General features: G+C 38.9%; 1 protein-coding gene across 2 annotated transcripts in view; it reads left to right on the forward strand.

The window, feature by feature from the left end:
* The first annotated feature begins 482 nt into the window (after positions 1 to 482).
* Positions 483 to 18,533, forward strand: part of TMEM38B (transmembrane protein 38B) — a 69,648-nt gene continuing 51,597 nt past the window's right edge. The window contains exon 1 of one of the 2 annotated variants that reach the window (XM_049710993.1): positions 483 to 728. In XM_049710993.1, coding sequence (XP_049566950.1) covers positions 617 to 728 — 112 coding nt within the window. In that variant the 5' untranslated portion in view covers positions 483 to 616. The remainder of the gene's footprint in view (positions 729 to 18,533) is intronic. The other variant, XM_004271509.3, reaches the window with a different exon arrangement.

Consider the following 18,533-nt stretch of genomic DNA (forward strand, 5'->3'; position numbering starts at 1 on the left):
AATCAATTCACACAAATAAATCCGATTCTGAGCGTCTCCCCTTGTGGACTGCGTTTATCCAAAATCATAAAACTTTACACTAAAAACGGTGAATAAAATGTATTTAAATTAAACCTTTAAAAAAGCCGACTTAAAAATTTTTCTTGAGGATCCCAAAAAGTCCTGAAGACGTTTATGGGTTTCATGTATCAATACTTAGCATATTAGAAATAACTGAGAAACATTTAAAATAGTTCTTTATGGATTCGTTCTAAAAATAATAAATGCACTAAATGTTAAGAGAAATAATGCATATTTATTATTTATGTTGTATTCATCTGACCACTCTCCGCGTCTTACACAACTCGCAGCACGCAGAAGACGCTGGACTCTTATTAGAACAAGCCCCGGCCCTCCTCACCCCGCCCAGCGGCCAACCACCAGCGCATCCGAGGCTCCTGGGACACGCGGCCCGCCCCCTCCGCGCGCCGGCGCCGGGTGTCAAGGCGCACGCGCAGAGCTCCGAGAGGCCCAGCCGAAGAGCGGGCGGCCGCGGCCGTAACTTACCCCTCCCCTCGTCGCGCACGCCGGGAACCCGTCGCCGCGGCTGCTTCGGCTGCGGCGGTCGGTCGTCGTGATGGACTGTCCGTGGAATGAGCTGTCCCTTGCCTTTTCTCGTACTTCCATGTTTCCCTTTTTTGACATCGCCCACTACCTGGTGTCGGTGATGGCACTGAAGCATCAGCCGGGTGAGTGCGGGGCGCCGAGGACCGGCCCCCTCGGGATCCCCCTCACAGCGAGTACGGCCTGAGCGGGGTAGCGGCCGAGCTGCCCCCCCGCCCGGAGTCCTATAGTCGAGCTAGAGGGGCGCCGAGAGGTGGCCCGTCCGACTCCTCGAGTACAGGTGGGGAAAATGAGGCCCGGGCGGTCCTCGCCAAAGGAGGCGCTGGGTTGGGGGGAGTGCGGGGGCGCCCCACCGCCGCGGGCGGGACTCCCGGGACAGGTGACAGGGCGGCCGCAGACGCTGTTGGGAGCCCAGGACTGCCCGCGTCCGCCCAGGGGTTGCGCCGTCTCCCGGCGGTGCCACCAGTTCCTTGGAAAGTATTTTAAAATGACCTGGGAACAAAGCTCCCGGAGACAGCACGTCTGACTTCGTCGCTTGGGGTAGTGAATGGTTCTGGACGGCTCTCCGGTTTTGAAAGTTGGGTAAACACTGAAATAAAGAGCCTTAAGTAGGCACCCCCAAGTTCCCCTTAACGGAGAGATCTCCCACCTTGTTTAGCATGTTAGACAATGATTGCTGAGAGGAGTGGCTTCCCATTTTGGGTCATATGAGTGACGTTGTACAAGAAAAGCCATTTGCCGTAGCTTCCCTTCTCTGTACAGTGGGGATGTGGTCTTAATACAGTTTTGAGTTCTTTCCAGTATGCACACAAGGAGCAATATTTGTTTTTTCTTGTATTTTACATTCAGGATATATTTGCTCCTGTATTGCTTTACTTTTGCCCTTATTCTACCTGCCTTTTCATTTTATGCTTTCTTCTTTTTTTGAGATCAGGCATTTTCTTTGCCTTACTTTCTCTGTGTTCATGCTGCTTTTAATCTGCCTCGTCCTACAGTCAGTGAGTGAGGGATTGAGGATGGTGCTGTACCTCTTATGGTCTGTTTTTTGCGGTTTTTTTGTTTTCTTTAAAACCCTTGGACCTCAGAAATATTTTTCATTTAAATTGAAATTTGTAGTTCAGCCTAAATCATTGTTTGGTAGCAGTTTTGACCTGGATAAGGGGAATATTAGTGTATTAAATCGGGACAGATAATCTGCATAAGAGACTGCTTCCTTGATTTGAAAATAAGTACATTTTATTATTATGCCATATTCAGTATTTGATATTTTCTTTTTTTTTTTTTTTTTTTGTGGTACGCGGGCCTCTCACTGTTGTGGCCTCTCCCGTTGTGGAGCACAGGCTCCGGACGCACAGGCTGAGCGGCCGTGGCTCACGGGCCCAGCCGCTCCGCGGCATGTGGGATCTTCCTGGACCGGGGCACGAACCCATGTCCCCTGCACTGGCAGGTGGACTCTCAACCACTGCGCCACCAGGGAGACCCTGGTATTTTCTTGTATAGCTTAAATCAGAGGTTCTCAAAGTGTGGTCCAGGAGCCCCTGGGGTTCCTGACACTTCCAACTCAAAATTATTTTCATAATAATATGCAGATGTCATCTTTTTCACACTCATTTTCTCACAAATATACAGTGGAGTTTTCCAGAGGCCACATGACCTGCCGTACTGTAACAGGTTGAATGCAGAAGCAGATATGAGAATCCATCTGTTTTCAATTTGAAGCAGACATGAAAGAGATTTACTAAAAAAGTGTGAGTTTTCTCACCAAATATTTTTTGCTTTGGAAAATGCTTATTTTTCATGAAAAATATATTATTTTTTAACATTTAGTGCATTTATTATTTAAAAAATGAATACCTAAAGAACTATTCAAAAATTGTCTCATTTATGATTTCTAATAAGCTAATAAATATTGATAACCCACATAAAGAAAAGCTTTTTAGGGGGTCTTAAAGAATTTTGTTTTGGAGTCAGCCTTTTTAAAGGTTTAATTTACCTGTATTATATTCACCCTTTTAAATATAAAGTTCTATGATTTTGGACAAACACATACAGTCATGTAACTACCACCACAATCAAGATAGAGAACAGTTTCATCACCCACCCCAGATTCCCTCCTGCCCCTTTGTAGTCAGCCCTCCCCAAGCCCCTCGTAACCATTCATCTGCTCACTAATTTTGGGGGGTGCAGAGGAGTCCTGAGACCAAAAACCTTGAGAACCATTGGACTAATTGGATGCTAGTACAGTGTTACACATGGTGTAAAAATATATTCCAGTACCAGTACTTGTAAACATGTAAAAATTATAGAATTCACACAAAAGAGTGAACCTGCTTTTACTAGAATTGTGTTAGACTGTCCTTTCACAGTATTGGCTGTTATCAGTCCTAAATATCTTGTCATTCTGATGATCAGAAAACATAGTTTTCATTTGCATCTGTTTGCTGGCCATTTGTATTTATACTTATATAAATCTATTGAGTTGATCATATTGTTTTTCCTGTTTAAAATGTAATACATTTAAAAAAATGAATTATCCTTACATTTTTGGAATAAACTGTTTGATGTATTAGTTTAATTCATTAGGGACTTTCATTTGCCAATCCTTATATAAAACTTTACTTAATTGGCAACTTTTTTCTGTTCCCCAGGGACTGATTCTTTAGAACACAGACCTGTAGTACAATAAAACCACAATTCATCTATGTACTGCTACCCGGGTTCTTCTTATCCTTATCTCCTCAAGCATGTTACTCCTTGAGACTCTTGACTTTTGGAATGTACTCTATCACTGCCAGTACCTCACTCCCCACTTTCTATAGTTTACATCTTATGGCTTACAGACTATGCCTAGATCTAGACTACTGAGGGCAAGTGGGTAAAGGGGATTAACTCTTTCTATCTGTGGTGTTGATAAGGATGGCATCTTTTTTTTTTGTTTGGTTTAGGTTGTAGGCCTTCAAATCCAAGGAAAGATGATTGTCCCCCCTACACCCTTCCTTTTCCATGTGACTTGCACTTCATAAGTGAAACCATCAGGGGGTATTTTTTAAATTTTTTATTTATTTTAAAATTTTTATTGGAATATGGTTGCTTTATAATGTTGTGTTAGCCTCCACTGCACAACAAAGTGAATCAGCCATACGCATACAGATATCCCCTCCCATTCAGATTACCACAGCATCAGGGGGTATTTAATATGTTGGATTCTTTTTTATTTCTTAGTTTACTTCCATTTGCCTCATACTTAACCTTAGTTCCTCTTGAACTCTGGCATCTGATTGTCTATAGCTTTTAGTTTTGGCTAGTAGTGTAGGGGTTTTTTGTTTTTGTTTTTTCTATTTTCCTGGGCATTTTATTAGGAAGTTGGAAAATGCTGCTTTGGGAATTGTTGGTCAGAAACCATTTTAACGGAATGTTTATGTCATCAGTTGTCATCTCTCTTACATTTTTAATCTGTGTTCTCTGTTTTTTTCCTATTTAAATGTTCATTAAAATAAACACATTTCTTTAATCCTACATTCATATCCGATTGCTATTTTCTGTAAGACATCCTGAAAATTTAACTACAATGATCTCCACTTGACTTTTACACACAAAATCGATTATTTTACTCTTAATTCTCTGACCACTATTTGCTAACTTCCCTCAAATCATATGTAGTTCAATTAAGCAAATATTCACTGTAGTAGGTACTATATTAGATGTTGAGGATACCAAGATGAAAGTTACTGTTATAGCTCTGAAAGGATTCAACTGTGCTGTTGTCGCTGTAATCTCCTCTGCCTCCCCCTCCTCCTCCTCCTCCTTCTCTTTCCTTGCAGTGTCACATAAGGTTGCATTACCTTTCTTATACATTAATAATATTCATTCATTTCAGATACATGAAAAACATTTCAGTGTCTTCATTCTAATCCTCATACATCTCTTTAGGTAGGTATTATTGAACACATTTTACAGATGAGTAGTCTTACAGGAATAAAATAACCTTACTTAAGTCACATAGTTTAGTAAATTATGGAGCTAGTTCTTGGGCTAATTTCAAAGTTCTCAACTATTCTGTGCTCTCTCTTTGCAGATACATTTAATGTTCCAGGTTTCTCAGTATTTAGCAATTTCTCAATAAGTTGTCATTTGGCATCGTTATTTTCTCCCATGATTTCGGTCATTTCCACATCACCATTCAGTTTCTCATTTGTTTTCAGGAATTAAATCCAGGAATAAAGTTTGTCATTGTTCCTTCCTCTAATCTGTGGGAGATGAAAAGATTAACAAAACAAGAATTTATCAGTTCTGGGGATTCTGGGAAGCTGGCAGCATACTTTTGCTATCTTTATGAATTCCGACGTAAACACATACAGAAAAGTGCAAAAGTAATCGTAAATGTATAGTTCAGTGAACTTTCAGAATGAGCACAACTATGTTAATCAACATCCAGGTAAAAATAGAACAACTATGATCCCCCCAAAGGCCTCTTTGTTATAGCATGCTTTTAAAAGAGCAGATTCTAAAAAAAAAAAAAAAAAAAAAAAAGAGCAGATTCTGCCCAGTGTGGGGTGGAAAAGGATGTCTCAGAAATGACAGTCCATAGTTTACTTATGTGAGTACAGAGAATCTTACTTAAATATCTTTAATATATATTTTTTAACATCTTTATTGGAGTATAATTGCTTTACAATGTTGTGTTAGTTTCTGCTGTATAACAAAGTGAATCAGCTATACATATACATATATTATACATGTATCCGCGTATGCCCTCCCTCTTGAGCCTCCCTCTCATCCTCCCTATCTCACCCCTCTAGGTGGTCACAAAGCACCAAGCTGAGCTCCTGTGCTATGTGGCTGCTTCCCACTAGCCACCTATTTTACATTTGGTAGTGTATGTATGGCCATGCCACTCTCTCACTTCGTCCCAGTTTACCCTTCCACCTGCCCGTGTCCTCAAGTCCATTCTCTACGTCTGCATCTTTATTCCTGTCCTGCCCCTAGGTTCTTCAGAGCCATTTATTTTATTTTAGATTCCATATATATGTGTTAGCGTACAATATTTGTTTTTATCTTTCTGACATACTTCACTCTGGATGACAGTCTCTAGGGCCATCCACCTCACTATAAATACCTCAATTTAGTTTCTTTTTATGGCTGAGTAATATTCCATTGTATACATGTGCCAAATCTTCTTTATCCATTCATCTGTCGATGGACACTTAGGTTGCTTCCATGTCCTGGCTATTGTAAATAATGCTACAATGAACATTATGGTACATGACTCTTTTTGAATTATGGTTTTCTCAGGGTATATGCCCAGGGGTGGGACTGCTGGGTCATATGGTAGTTCTATTTTTAGTTTTTTAAGGAACCTCCATACTGTTCTCCATAGTGGCTGTATCAATTGACATTCCCACCAACAGTGCAGGAGGGTTCCCTTTCTCCACACCCTCTCCAGCATTTACTGTTTGTAGATTTTTTGATGATGGCCATTCTGACAGGTGTGAAGTGATACCTCATTGTAGTTTTGATTTGCATTTCTCTAATGATAGTGATGTTGAGCATCATTTCATGTGTTTTTTGGCAGTCTGTATATCATCTTTGGAGAAATGTCTGTGTAGGTCTTCTTTTCATTTTTGGATTGGATTGTTTGTTTTTTTGATAATGAGCTGCATGAGCTGCTTGTATATTTTGGAGACTAATCCTTTGTCAGTTGCTTCATTTGCAAATATTTTCTCCTATTCTGAGGGTTGTCTTTTCGTCTTGTTTATGGTTTCCTTTGCAGTGCAAAAGCTTTTAAGTTTCATTAGGTCCCATTTGTTTATTTTTGTTTTTATTTCCATTTCTCTAGGAGGTGGGACAAAAAGGATGTTGCTATGATTTATGTCATAGAGTGTTCTACCTATGTTTTCCTCTAAGAGTTTGACAGTGTCTGGCCTTACATTTAGGTCTTTAATCCATTTAGAGTTTATTTTTGTGTATGGTGTTAGGGAGTGTTCTAATTCCATTCTTTTACATGTAGCTGTCCAGTTTTCCCAGCACCACGTATTGAAGAGGCTGTCTTTTCTCCATTGTATATTCTTGCCTCCTTTATCAAAGACAAGGTGACCACATGTGTGTGGGTTTATCTCTGGGCTTTCTGTCCTGTTCCATTGATCTATATTTCTGTTTTGGTGCCAGTACCATACTGTCTTGATTACTGTAGCTATGTAGTGTAGTCTGAAGTCAGGGAGCCCAGTTCCTCCAGCTTTGTTTATCTTTCTCAAGATTGCTTTGGCTATTCAGGGTCTTTTTGTTTCCATACAAATTGTGAAATTTTTTGTTTTGTTTTGAAAAATGCCACAGGTAGTTTGATAGGGATTGCATTGAATCTATAGATTGCTTTGGGTAGTATGGTCATTTTCACAATGTTGATTCTTCCAATCCAAGAATATGGTATATCTGTCCTGTTTTTATCATCTTTAATTCCTTTCATCAGTGTCATATAGTTTTCTGCATACAGGTCTTTTGTCTCCTTAGGTAGGTTTATTCTTAGGTATTTTACTCTTTTTGTTGCAGTGGTAAATGGGAATGTTTCCTTAATTTCTCTCTCAGATTTTTCGTCATTAGTGTATAGGAATGCAAGAGATTTGTGTGCATTAATTTTGTGTCCTGCTACTTTAACAAATTCATTGGTTAGCTCTGGTAGTTTTCTGGTAGCATCTTTAGGATTCTCTATGTATTGTATCTTGTCAGCTGCAAACAGTGACAGTTTTACTTCTTCTTTTCCAATTTGTATTCCTTTTCTTTCTTTTTCTTCTCTGATTGCTGTGGCTAAAACTTCCAGAGAGTGGGCAACCTTGTCTTGTTCCTGATATTAGTGGAAATGGTTTTAGTTTTTCACCATTGAGAATGATGTTGGCTGTGGGTTTGTCATATATAGCCTTTATTTTGTTGAGGTAAGTTCCCTCTATGCCTACTTTCTGGAGGGTTTTTATCATAAATGGGTGTTGAATTTTGTTGAAAGCTTTTTCTGCATCTATTGAGAAGATGATTTGATTTTCTCCTTCAGTTTGTTAATATGGTGTATCACATTGATTGATTTGCCTATATTGAAGAATCCGTGCATTCCTGGGATAAACCCCAGTAGATCATGGTGTATGATCCTTTTAATGTGCTGTTGAATTCTGTTTGCTAGTATTTTATTGAGGATTTTTGCATCTATGTTAATCAGTGATATTGGCCTGTAGTTTTCTTTCTTTGTGACATCTTTGTCTGGTTTTGGTATCAGATAATGGTGGCCTCGTAGAATGCATTTGGGAGTGTTCCTCCATCTGCTATATTTTGGAAGAGTTTGAGAAGGATAGGTGTTAGCTCTTCTCTAAATGTTGATAGAATTCATCTGTGAAGCCATCTAGTCCTGTGCTTTTGTTTGTTGGAAGATTTTTAATCACAGTTTCAATTTCAGTGCTTGTGATTGGTCTGTTTATATTTTCTGTTTCTTCCTGATTCAGTTTCAGAAGGTTGTGCCCTTCTTAGAGTTTGTCCATTTCTTCCAGGTTGTCCATTTTATTGGCATATAAGTTGCTTGTAGTAATCTCTCATGGTCGTTTGTATTTCTGCAGTGTCAGTTGGTACTTCTCCTTTTTCATTTGTAATTCTGTTGATTTGAGCCTTTTCCCTTTTATTCTTGATGAGTCTGGCTAATGGTTTATCAATTTTGTTTATCTTCTCAAAAAACCAGCTTTTAGTCTTATTGGTCTTTGCTATTGTGTCCTTCATTTCTTTTTCATTTATATCTGATCTGGTTTTTATGATTTCTTTCCTTCTGCTAATATTTTTGTTGTTGTTCTTCTTTCTCTGATTGCTTTAGGTGTAAGGTTTGATTGTTCATTTGAGATATTTCTCGTTTCTTGAGGTAAGATTGTTTTACTATAATCTTTCCTTTTAAAACTGCTTTTGCTGCATCCCATAGGCCTTGGGTCATTGTATTTTCATTGTCATTTTTTTCTAGGTATTTTTTGATTTCCTCTTTGGTTTCTTCGTTGGTCTCTTGGTTATTAAGTAGTGTATTGTTTAGCTTCCATGTGTTTGTATTTTTACAGGTTTTTTCCTGTAATTGGTATCTAGTCTCATAGCGTTGTGGTCGCAAAACATACTTGATACGATTTCAGTTTTCTTAAATTTACCAAGGCTTGATTTGTGACCCAAGATATGATCTATTCTGCAGAATGTTCCATGACCACTTGAGAAGAAAGTGTATTTTGTTGTTTTTGGATGGAATGTCCTATAAATATCAATTAGGTCCATATCGTTAATGTGTCATTTAAAGCTTGCATTTCCTTATTTATTTTCATTTTGGATGATCTGTCCATTGGTGAAAGTGGGGTGTTAAAGTCCCCTGCTATTATTGTGTTACTGTTGATTTCCCCTTTTATGGTTGTTAATATTTGCCTTATGTATTGAGGTGCTCCTATGTTGGGTGCATAAGCATTTACAATTGTTACATGTTCTTCTTGGATTGATCCCTTGGTCGTTATGTAGTGTCTTTCTTTGTTTGTTGTAGTAGTCTTTATTTTAAAGTCTATTTTATCTGATATGAGTATTGCTACTCCAGCTTTCTTTTGATTTCCATTTGTATTGAATAAATTTCTTCATCCTCTCACTTTCAGTCTGTATGTGTCCCTAGGTCTGAAGTGAGTCTCTTGTAAACATCATATATATGGGTCTTGTTTTTGTATCCATTCAGCCAGTCTGTGTCTTTTGGTTGGAGTGTTTAATCCGTTTACATTTAAGGTAATTATCGATACGTATGTTCCTATTACTGTTTTCTTAATTGTTTCAGGTTTGTTATTTTAGGTCTTTTCCTTCTCTTGTGTTTCCTGCCTAGAGAACTTACTTTAGCATTTGTTGTAAAGCTGGTTTGGTGGTGCTGAATTCTCTTAGCTTTTGCTTATCTGTAAAGTTTTTAACTTCTCCATTGAATCTGAATGAGATTCTTGCCTGGTAGAGTAATCTTGGTTTTAGGCTTTTTCCCTTTCATCACTTTAAATATGTCTTGCCACTCCCTTCTGGCTTGCAGAGTTTCTGCTGAAAGATCAGCTGTTAACCTTGTGGGGATTCCCTTGTATGTTATTTGTTGCTTTTCCCTTGCTGCTTTTAATATTTTTTCTTTGTATGTAATTTTTGATAGTTTGATTAATATGTATCTTGGCATGTTTCACCTTGGATTTGTCCTCTAGGAGACTCTATGCTTCCTGGACTTGATTGACTATTTCCTTTCCTATATTAGGGAAGTTTTCAACTATAATCTCTTCAAATACTTTCTCAGACTCTTTTTCTTTTCTTCTTCTGGGAGCCCTATAATTAAAATGTTGGTGCGTTTAATGTCCTAGAGGTCTCTGAGACTGTCCTCAATTATTTTCATTCTTTTTTCTTTATTCTGCTCTCTGGTAATTATTTCCACTATTTTATCTTCCAGGTCACTTACCCGTTCTTCTGCCTCAGTTATTCTGCTATTGATTCCTTCTAGAGCAGTTTAAATTTCATTTATTGTGTTGTTCATCATTGTGTGTTTGCGCTTTAGTTCTTCTAGTTCTTTGTCAAACGTATCTTGTATTTTCTCCATTCTGTTTCCAAGATTTTGGATCATATTTACTATCATTACTTTGAATTCTTTTTCAGGTAGACTGCCTATGTCGTCTTCATTTGTTTGGTCTGGTTGGTTTTTATTTTGCTCCTTCATCTGCTGAGTATTTCTCTGTCTTCTCAGTTTGCTTAACTTACTGTGTTTAGAGTCTCCCTTTTGCAGGCTGCAGGTTCGTAGTTCCCGTTGTTTTTGGTGTCTGCTCCCAGTGGGTAAGGTTGGTTCAGTGGGTTGTGTAGGTTTCCTGGTGGAGGGCACTGGTGCCTGTGTTCTGGTGGATGAGGCTGGATCTTGTCTTTCTGGTGGGCAGGACCGTATCCAGTGTTGTGTTTTGGGGTGTCTGTGAACTTATGAGTTTAGGCAGCCTCTCTGCTAATGAGTGGGGCTGTGTTCTTGTTAGTTGTTTGGCATGGGGTGTCCAGCACTGGAGCTTGCTGGTCGTTGAGAGGAGCAGGGTCTTAGTGTTGAGATGGAGATCTCTTGGAGAGCTCTCGCTGATTGATATTACATGGGGCCAGGAGGTCTTGGTGGTCTAATGTCCTGAACTCTCCCACCTCAGAGGCTCAGGCCTGACACCTGGCTGGAGCACCAAGACCCTGTCTGCTACCCGGCTCAGAAGAGAAGGGAGGAAAAAAGAAAGAAAGAAAAATAAATAAATAAAATAAATGTAGTTATTAAAATAAAAAATAAGAATAAATAATAAAATAAAAGAAAGCAAGCAAACCAGTAAACAAATCCACCAATGGTAAGAATCACTAAAAACTATGCTATGATAAACATAGAAATCGGTAACCAGGGTGTTGCATTCTGCAAACCCGAAGTCTACAGTTGATCCCAAAGCCCACTGCCTCAATGTTGGGATGATTCGTTGTCTATTCAGGTATTCCACAATGCAGGGAACATCTAGTTGATTGTGGAGATTTAATCTGCTGCTCCTGAGGCTGCTGGGAGAAATTTCTCTTTCTCTTCTTTGTTCCCACAGCTCCTGGGGTTCAGCTTTGGATTTGGCCCTGCCTCTGTGTGTAGGTCGCCCTCTGGCGTCTGTTCTTCGCCCAGACAGGACGGGGTTAAAGGAGCAGCTGATTAGGGGGCTCTGGCTCACTCAGGCCGGTGGTCGGGAGGGGTACAGAATGCGGGGTGAGCCTGCAACAGCAGAGGCTGGCATGACGTTGTAACAGCCTGGGGCGCCATGCGTTCTCCTGGGGAAGTTGCCTCTGGATCACAGGACCCTGGCAGTGGCGCGCCGCACAGGCTCCCAGGAGGGGAGGTGTGGATAGTGACCTGTGCTTGCACAAAGGCTTCTTGGTGGCTGCAGAAGCAGGCTTAGCATTTCATGCCTGTCTCTGGTGTCCGTGCTGATAGCTGCGGCTTGTGTCTGTTTCTGAAGCTTGTTTAGGTGGTGTTGTGAATCTCCTCTCCTCGCACACCCCGAAACAATGGTCTCTTGCCTCTTAGGCAGTTCCAGACTTTTTCCCGGACTCCCTCCTGGTTAGCTGTGGAGCATTTGCCCCCTTCAGGCTGTGTTCACTCAGCCAACCCCAGTCGTCTCCCTGGGATCTCACCTCCGAAGCCCGATCCTCAGCTCCCAGCCCCCATCCACCCTGGTGGGTGAGCAGACAAGCCTCTCACGCTGTTGAGTGCTGGTCAGCACTGACCTCTGTGTGGGAGTCTCTCCGCTTTGCCCTCCGCACCCCTGTTGCTGCGCTGTCCTCCGTGGCTCTGAGGCTTCCCTCTCCCACCCACTCCTCACCTCCACCAGTGAAGTGGCTTCCTAGTGTGTGGAAACGTTTCCTCCTTTACAGCTCCCTCCCCAAGTTGCAGGTCCTATCTCTATTCTTTTGTCTCTGTTTTTTCTTTTTTCCTTTCCCCTACCCAGGCAGGTGGAGAGTTTCTTGCCTTTTGGGAAGTCTGAGGTCTTCTGCCAGCGTTCAGTAGGTGTTCTGTAGGAGTTGTTCCACACGTACATGTATTTTTAATGTATTTGTTGGGAGGAATGTGATCTCCACGTCTTACTCCTCCACCATCATGAAGGTCCTCTCTTTAATATTTTTTAAGCTAAAGGAAACTTAGAATATTTGAGTGACCTGACAAAACATTGATCAGGGAGTGTGCTGTAGTAGAAAGCATTCATAAAGTCAGAAGTCGGAAGACCAGTGTTTAGTTCAAACTCTACCACTAACTAGGTAGCTTGGGATAAGAACTTAAAACTCAGTATTTAAAACTCAGAACTTAAAACTCAGTGAGTGAGGTGGACCAGAGCACCAGCTGAGCAGTGTCCCCTCTCCAGGAGTCTTCAGTTTTGAGTCTAAAGAGCTCTTCCTCCAAGCTTCTAAGTTTTAATAATTTCAGCCTATCCTTTGTTCCCCCAGGAGTGGTAACAGCTTTCTACAGTTGATACTTCTGTGACACCATAGTATTTACTTTTTACTTTTTCAATAATCTAGTTAACAATTTTATACCTACTTACTTATTTATATTAAATCCTTTCTGTTAATAAAACTTTGTATTTTCTGTTTCCTGACTGGACTCTGGTACAGAAACCTAGGAGTGGGGTTTAACTACATGCTTTCTGGTTTCCATATGTAATATTAAGATATCTAAAGTGCTGGCTATTTCCTGTCCATAGATCTAGTCAGTATAATGCCTTCAGTGTGGCAGGCCAATGTGATGTTTTGTGGACTGTCAATATGATCATAATTTCTGTGGACTTGTTTAGAGAGCAGGAGAGTTGACATAGATCTGAGGCAAGACTGTGATAGTGTACTGTTAAACCTGTCAGGTAAAAGCAAAGTGTTTCTGGGATTCTTTGCAAATTAATATGGAGAAAAAAGCATTTCTTTACTAGGTTACAGAGGTTATTGCTGATTTGTTCTAGTAAAAATACTGTATTTTGAATACCAGCTGCAGTTGGAGTCATTACCAGTCTACATTTAAAATAGTTCACAATTATTTTTCAAGATCCATCTGCTTTACATATAGCCCAAGCAGGCAAGTTAAGTGGAATGTGATAGCTATCATCGTCTTTCATTCATGTTTTTGGTTATGGTACTCATCTCTGTAATACTGCTTTGTAAAAATATCTTGGTGAGGAGAAGAAACTCTAGGGGCTTCTACCTGATCATTCCTATCATAATGATCCTTATTCCAAGGATCAGAGAATCAATATGCAGAGTGTGCCAGTTGCTAAGTATGTCTAGTCTAGTTATACATTAAGGAACTGGGGAAATAACCACAGCCGTGGATTTACTTGGCCCACTATGATTCATACTTGATATAAAACTCCTTGAATTGTGTCACAGGTAATCTCTAAGCCATTGTTGCCTACATGATTATTTTAAAATATTTTGATGAAAAAGCATACTTGAGGCATATGAGCTAGATTATGTTGTTAATTTTTCTTCTTAAAGAGATAAATCTATAAATGGGAAAGACTAGGGCAAAAGTTTACTAATATGCAATTTAAAAATACTTAACCTCTGGAGATGAGGCTTTAAGAAGGCTAGAGCATTCCCCTGCTTCTTTCCGGAAGTCATATTAACCACCAGCAAGCTGAATGCTGACTGTTTGGAAATAGCTACAGTGTAACTATTTCTTAAAAACGGAGACACACTGCGGAACTAAAGTAGACTGAGTATATCAAAATAAAGAAGTCATGTGTGCAGTACATTAAAGAATATCTTTCTAGTCTTTGTTTTAACTAAGTCAGTAAAAGTATGTTAAACATAGTCTAATAGGGCTTCCCTGGTGGCGCAGTGGTTGAGAGCCCGCCTGCCGATGCAGGGGATACGGGTTCATGCCCCGGTCTGGGAGGATCCCACATGCCGTGGAGCGGCTGGGCCCGTGAGCCATGGCCGCTGAGCCTGCGCGTCCGGAACCTGTTGCTCCGCCGCGGGAGAGGCCACAGCGGTGAGAGGCCCGCGTACCACAAAAAACAAAAACAAAAACATAGTCTAATACTTCATTTGGCTAGAGAATGGGATTATTTTGTGGATGTGATTTTAAATGAATTTAAGGGAGTAGAGTGACTTTATTTCTCAGCTTTCATTTCATAATGAAAATATTTTGATGTTAAAGTCCCCAGGTGATTATATGTACTTCAGATATCTTATACTTTTTTTTTTTGTACACGGGCCTCTCACGTTTGTTTAAAACTGAGAAAAAATTAAAGATATCATATTAACTATTTTTTTCTACTGAAAATTATTTATATGCCCTAAAGATATACAGCTGTTTCTGGTTAACTTTCTGTATTTTTTTTAATATAAATTTTGAAAGCATCATACTTTTATTTATTTGGCCCTGTCTCATGGCATGCCGGATCTTAGTTCCCTGACCAGGGATTAAACCCGCACCCCCTGCGGTAGAAGCACAGAGTCTTAACCACTGGACTGCCAGGGGAGTCCTGTGTTTTCATAATTTAACTTCACATTAAACTGACTGGTGCCAGTACGATATATACAAAGGAACATCATACCCAAAGAACTTTGTCATAAGATTGCCTCATGCTGAAAAATGTGTTATGGTAGTGTGTGTACTGAAGAAAGCTTTAAAGAAAGGTCTGTTTGAGTTAGAGAAATATTTCTGGCTGACATAATTTTGAAAATCAGGCAAAAAAGACTGGTATGAGAGAGACCCTCCCTTTAACTCTGTTCTTTTCCTTTCTTTTTTGGTCTAATAAAATCTTAGTTTCATTGATTTAAGACTGTTGGGGTTATGAGTACCTTTTCAGTGCCATAATGTGTCATTCTCATCCCAGCTTTGCAGTAAGAACTCAAAAGTATTATATCTTGGGCTCAGATAATTGAGTCAGAAGCAGCCCAAGGGTTGCATTCTCCTTGCCTCTTTTCTCTCTTGTCAGTGATCAATCCATTCAGCACACAAATCAACAGAGTGTCTGACATGTACTAGGTAGTAAATATGTATTTTTATGTATATTCTCTTATTTTAAGTTCTTATAAGTTATGTGTTATTCTCATTTTATGAAACTTGAAGTTTAAGCCAAGAGAGGTTAGAGGTCCTACAAAGAGTCACAAAACTGGTACGTAATCACAGTTATCTCTGTGACTTGTGATAAAACTAAGGGAAATTAATGGTAGTAAAATTATCATACACTCTTGAAATATTGCACATATATTTTTCTGTTGTACAATAAACATTTGTTGAGCATCTACTTTATACTAAAGTTTCTTAGAGTCTCAAGGGGTATATCAGTCTTATAGTGGAGCTAACACTTGTGAACAAAAACTAGAACATGATATATTTTAAGAGGAAAGGCTAAAATACCGTGAAAGTTGAGGGAAAAGGAAAGTTATTTTGACAGACTTAATTGGAAATGCATATTACATGAGTGAATAATTTGTGTGAAAGCATCAAATTTAGTAAATTTGATTTGGATTGTTTTAGTGGTCAAAGGAAAACTTTTTTGGCATATTTGAATTTGCCTAAGCCTAATTGTTGTGTCAGATGGATGATAGTAATGCTAAATCTTCCATTAGAACAACCCTAAGGGATACAGAGGATACAGACATATTCCCTAATTGTATATTTACCAGAAGTAATCAGTTACTTTGGAATGTGTCTTCATAGTAACTGTGTAATGATGGGCCCATTGTAACTCTCATTCACTTAGAGCTCCCATTTCCAGAATGTGTGTGCAGAGCTAACCAGGGTATGGCCTGAGAGAGAGAGAGGGACACACCCACACCCACACAGACAAACACACACGAGGACAAGGTTGGGGGAGAAGAAGGTCTTGAGGGGGAAAAGGGGTGTGCATGTATAAATAAGCACAGAAAAAGAAGTCTGGAAGTTGCCACCCTACAGAAAATGAGTGTGACTGAAGGGTAGAAGTAGAGAGGAAAGGGTAATTTTCTTTTTTTTTCTATTTACTTCTATAATAATAGTGATAGCTAATAGTTGTTGCTTACTGTTTTGTTTGTTTTTTTTTAAGATGTGGGAAAGCAGTTACCTTGTTCACTTCACACAGAGAGTAAGTGCTGGAGCCAGGATTTATACCTCGGCAATTAAGCTCCAGAGTCTGGATTCTTAAGCACTCTGTATTGCCTCTCAATGTGAGAATGGCTCAGTAAGGCAGCTAGTGTCCACTGACTAAAAGAAAAGATCATATTCATATATTATGCTGACTAGCCAATGTTCTAAACAGTCATCATCGTACAGGGCAATACTGAACAGTGCCCGTATACGTATTTTGATGGATAGCAATATATATGTGTAGAGAGACATAGTGGTGTCACATCTTACATAGGGGTTTGGCTCTATAAAGATAGCATGGCCATGTATCATCAAAATAACTCTTGAATAATTCTTAAGTTTAGGGGAAATTGCTGCACTGGAGATAGACATCCTGGTTTTTAGTAAGTTTCTCAAAACTAGTTTTTCTTCCATATTGATACAAGTCACCATTTCTTGAGTTATCACCAGATGCATATCATTAAACCTTGGCATCACTTCATTTGACGATATATACACACCATCGAAAATTTATGTCTTCCAACTCATGTTCACTCCTGGGCACATTTTATTGTGTGGAATGGTGGGTTGCAGTATTTAAATTTTTATCTCCCTCTTTTTTTTTTTTCCCATGAGCACATAGAGATGAATTCCCATGTTAGTGCAAGTATGACGATATTACCCTACTGAATTCACACATACATTTGTATAGTTTGTTTTGTTGTTTGTTTTTGCATAAAAGGGCCTCTCCCTAAGAGGTAATAACAGTTAATAGTTTGGTTGGGTATTCTTGCAGACCTTCTTTTATGCATTAGCTGCATGTGTACATACCTATAGAAATGTATAGTTTTCTGTTTTCCCCCGTAAATGATTTCTTACTGTACATATTCATATAAATATGGTTTTCTTCTTGTCACGTCAGTGCATGTAAAGCTGCTACATTGTTTTGAATCGATGCATTATATTCCTCAGATTGGTTATGACATAATTTGCTAAATTTTAATTTAATTATACAATTAACAAACACTTTATTTTAAAGAATTCAGATATAATTAAATAATATAATCAATATAATTAAATAAATTTAAAGCCCCTTTGACCATCTTCCCTACTCCTAAGCTTCTCTCAGGAGATAATAACAGTTAACATTTTGGTATATTGCAGACCCTTTTTTGTGCATTCCATGTAAATGTATGTACCTATAGAAATGAATAGTGTTTGCATTTTTACCCATAAATAATTACATGCTGTAATTTTTTTCAACATGATTGTGTTTGGTTTCTTGTTTTTACTCAACAGCGTGTCTTGGGGATCTTCCCATGTTGACGTTGATATACCACACTCTTGAATTGCTCTTGTATAGTATTCCATAGTGCAAATGATCATGGTTTAACTCTTCCTCTGATGATGGTCATTTAGATTGTTTTCATTTTTTTCACAGCATTATGAACAACGCTGCTTTAATATTCTTGTATGACACTCCTTGGGCACTTGAGTCAATTTTAAATTTAAAATTTTAATTGATAACTGCCAAATTGTTTTTCAAAATGGCTTTACTTGTTTTTATTCTCACAAGAGTATGTGAATTTCTTCACACCTTTGATAATTTGTTAATATTAAGCTGTAAATTTTTTTGCCAATTGAAGGTGTATGAAATAACATATTTTTTAAATTTCTTTTTACTTAATTACTGATGAGTTGAGGACTTTCCTTTGTTTAGTTTTTTGGTATATTTATTAGTCATTTATAGTTTCTGCTTTGTGACTTGCCCATTTTTCTGTTGTGTTTGTTGTCTTTTTCTATTGATTTGTTGGAATTTGCCTTATTGGTTAAAAAAATTTTATCCCAGTCTTTTGTTATGTAGAAGTTTTAAATTTTGATGATGTCAAACTTGTAAATCTTTTCCTTTATGGCTTTTTTCTGTTCTTAGATTGCTAGAGTTTTTAAAGGGGAATGTTGAATTTTTATCAAATGACCTTTTACTTTCTGTCTAAAGGAATGATCATAATAATTTGTTAGTATAGTGCATAATTTTTTTTTAAAGGTAACAAACTTGTATTCTGAGGTAGGCACTTTTTTTTTTTTAACGTGACATTATTTGGAAAAAATGTCTTTTTTAAAAAAATGTATTTATTTAATTTATTTATTTTTGGCTGTGTTGGGTCCTCATTGCTGCATGGGCTTTCGACAGTTGCCGTGAGCGGGGACCACTCTTCGTTGTGGTGCGCAGGCTTCTCATTGTGGTGGCTTCTCTTGTGGAGCATGGGCTCTAGGAGCGTGGGCTCAGTTGTTGTGGCTCACAGGCTCTAGAGCGCAGGCTCAGTAGTTGTGGCGCACGGGCTTAGTTGCT

Source organism: Orcinus orca, chromosome 6 (assembly GCF_937001465.1).
Source record: "Orcinus orca chromosome 6, mOrcOrc1.1, whole genome shotgun sequence".
NCBI classification, from domain to species: domain Eukaryota; kingdom Metazoa; phylum Chordata; class Mammalia; order Artiodactyla; family Delphinidae; genus Orcinus; species Orcinus orca.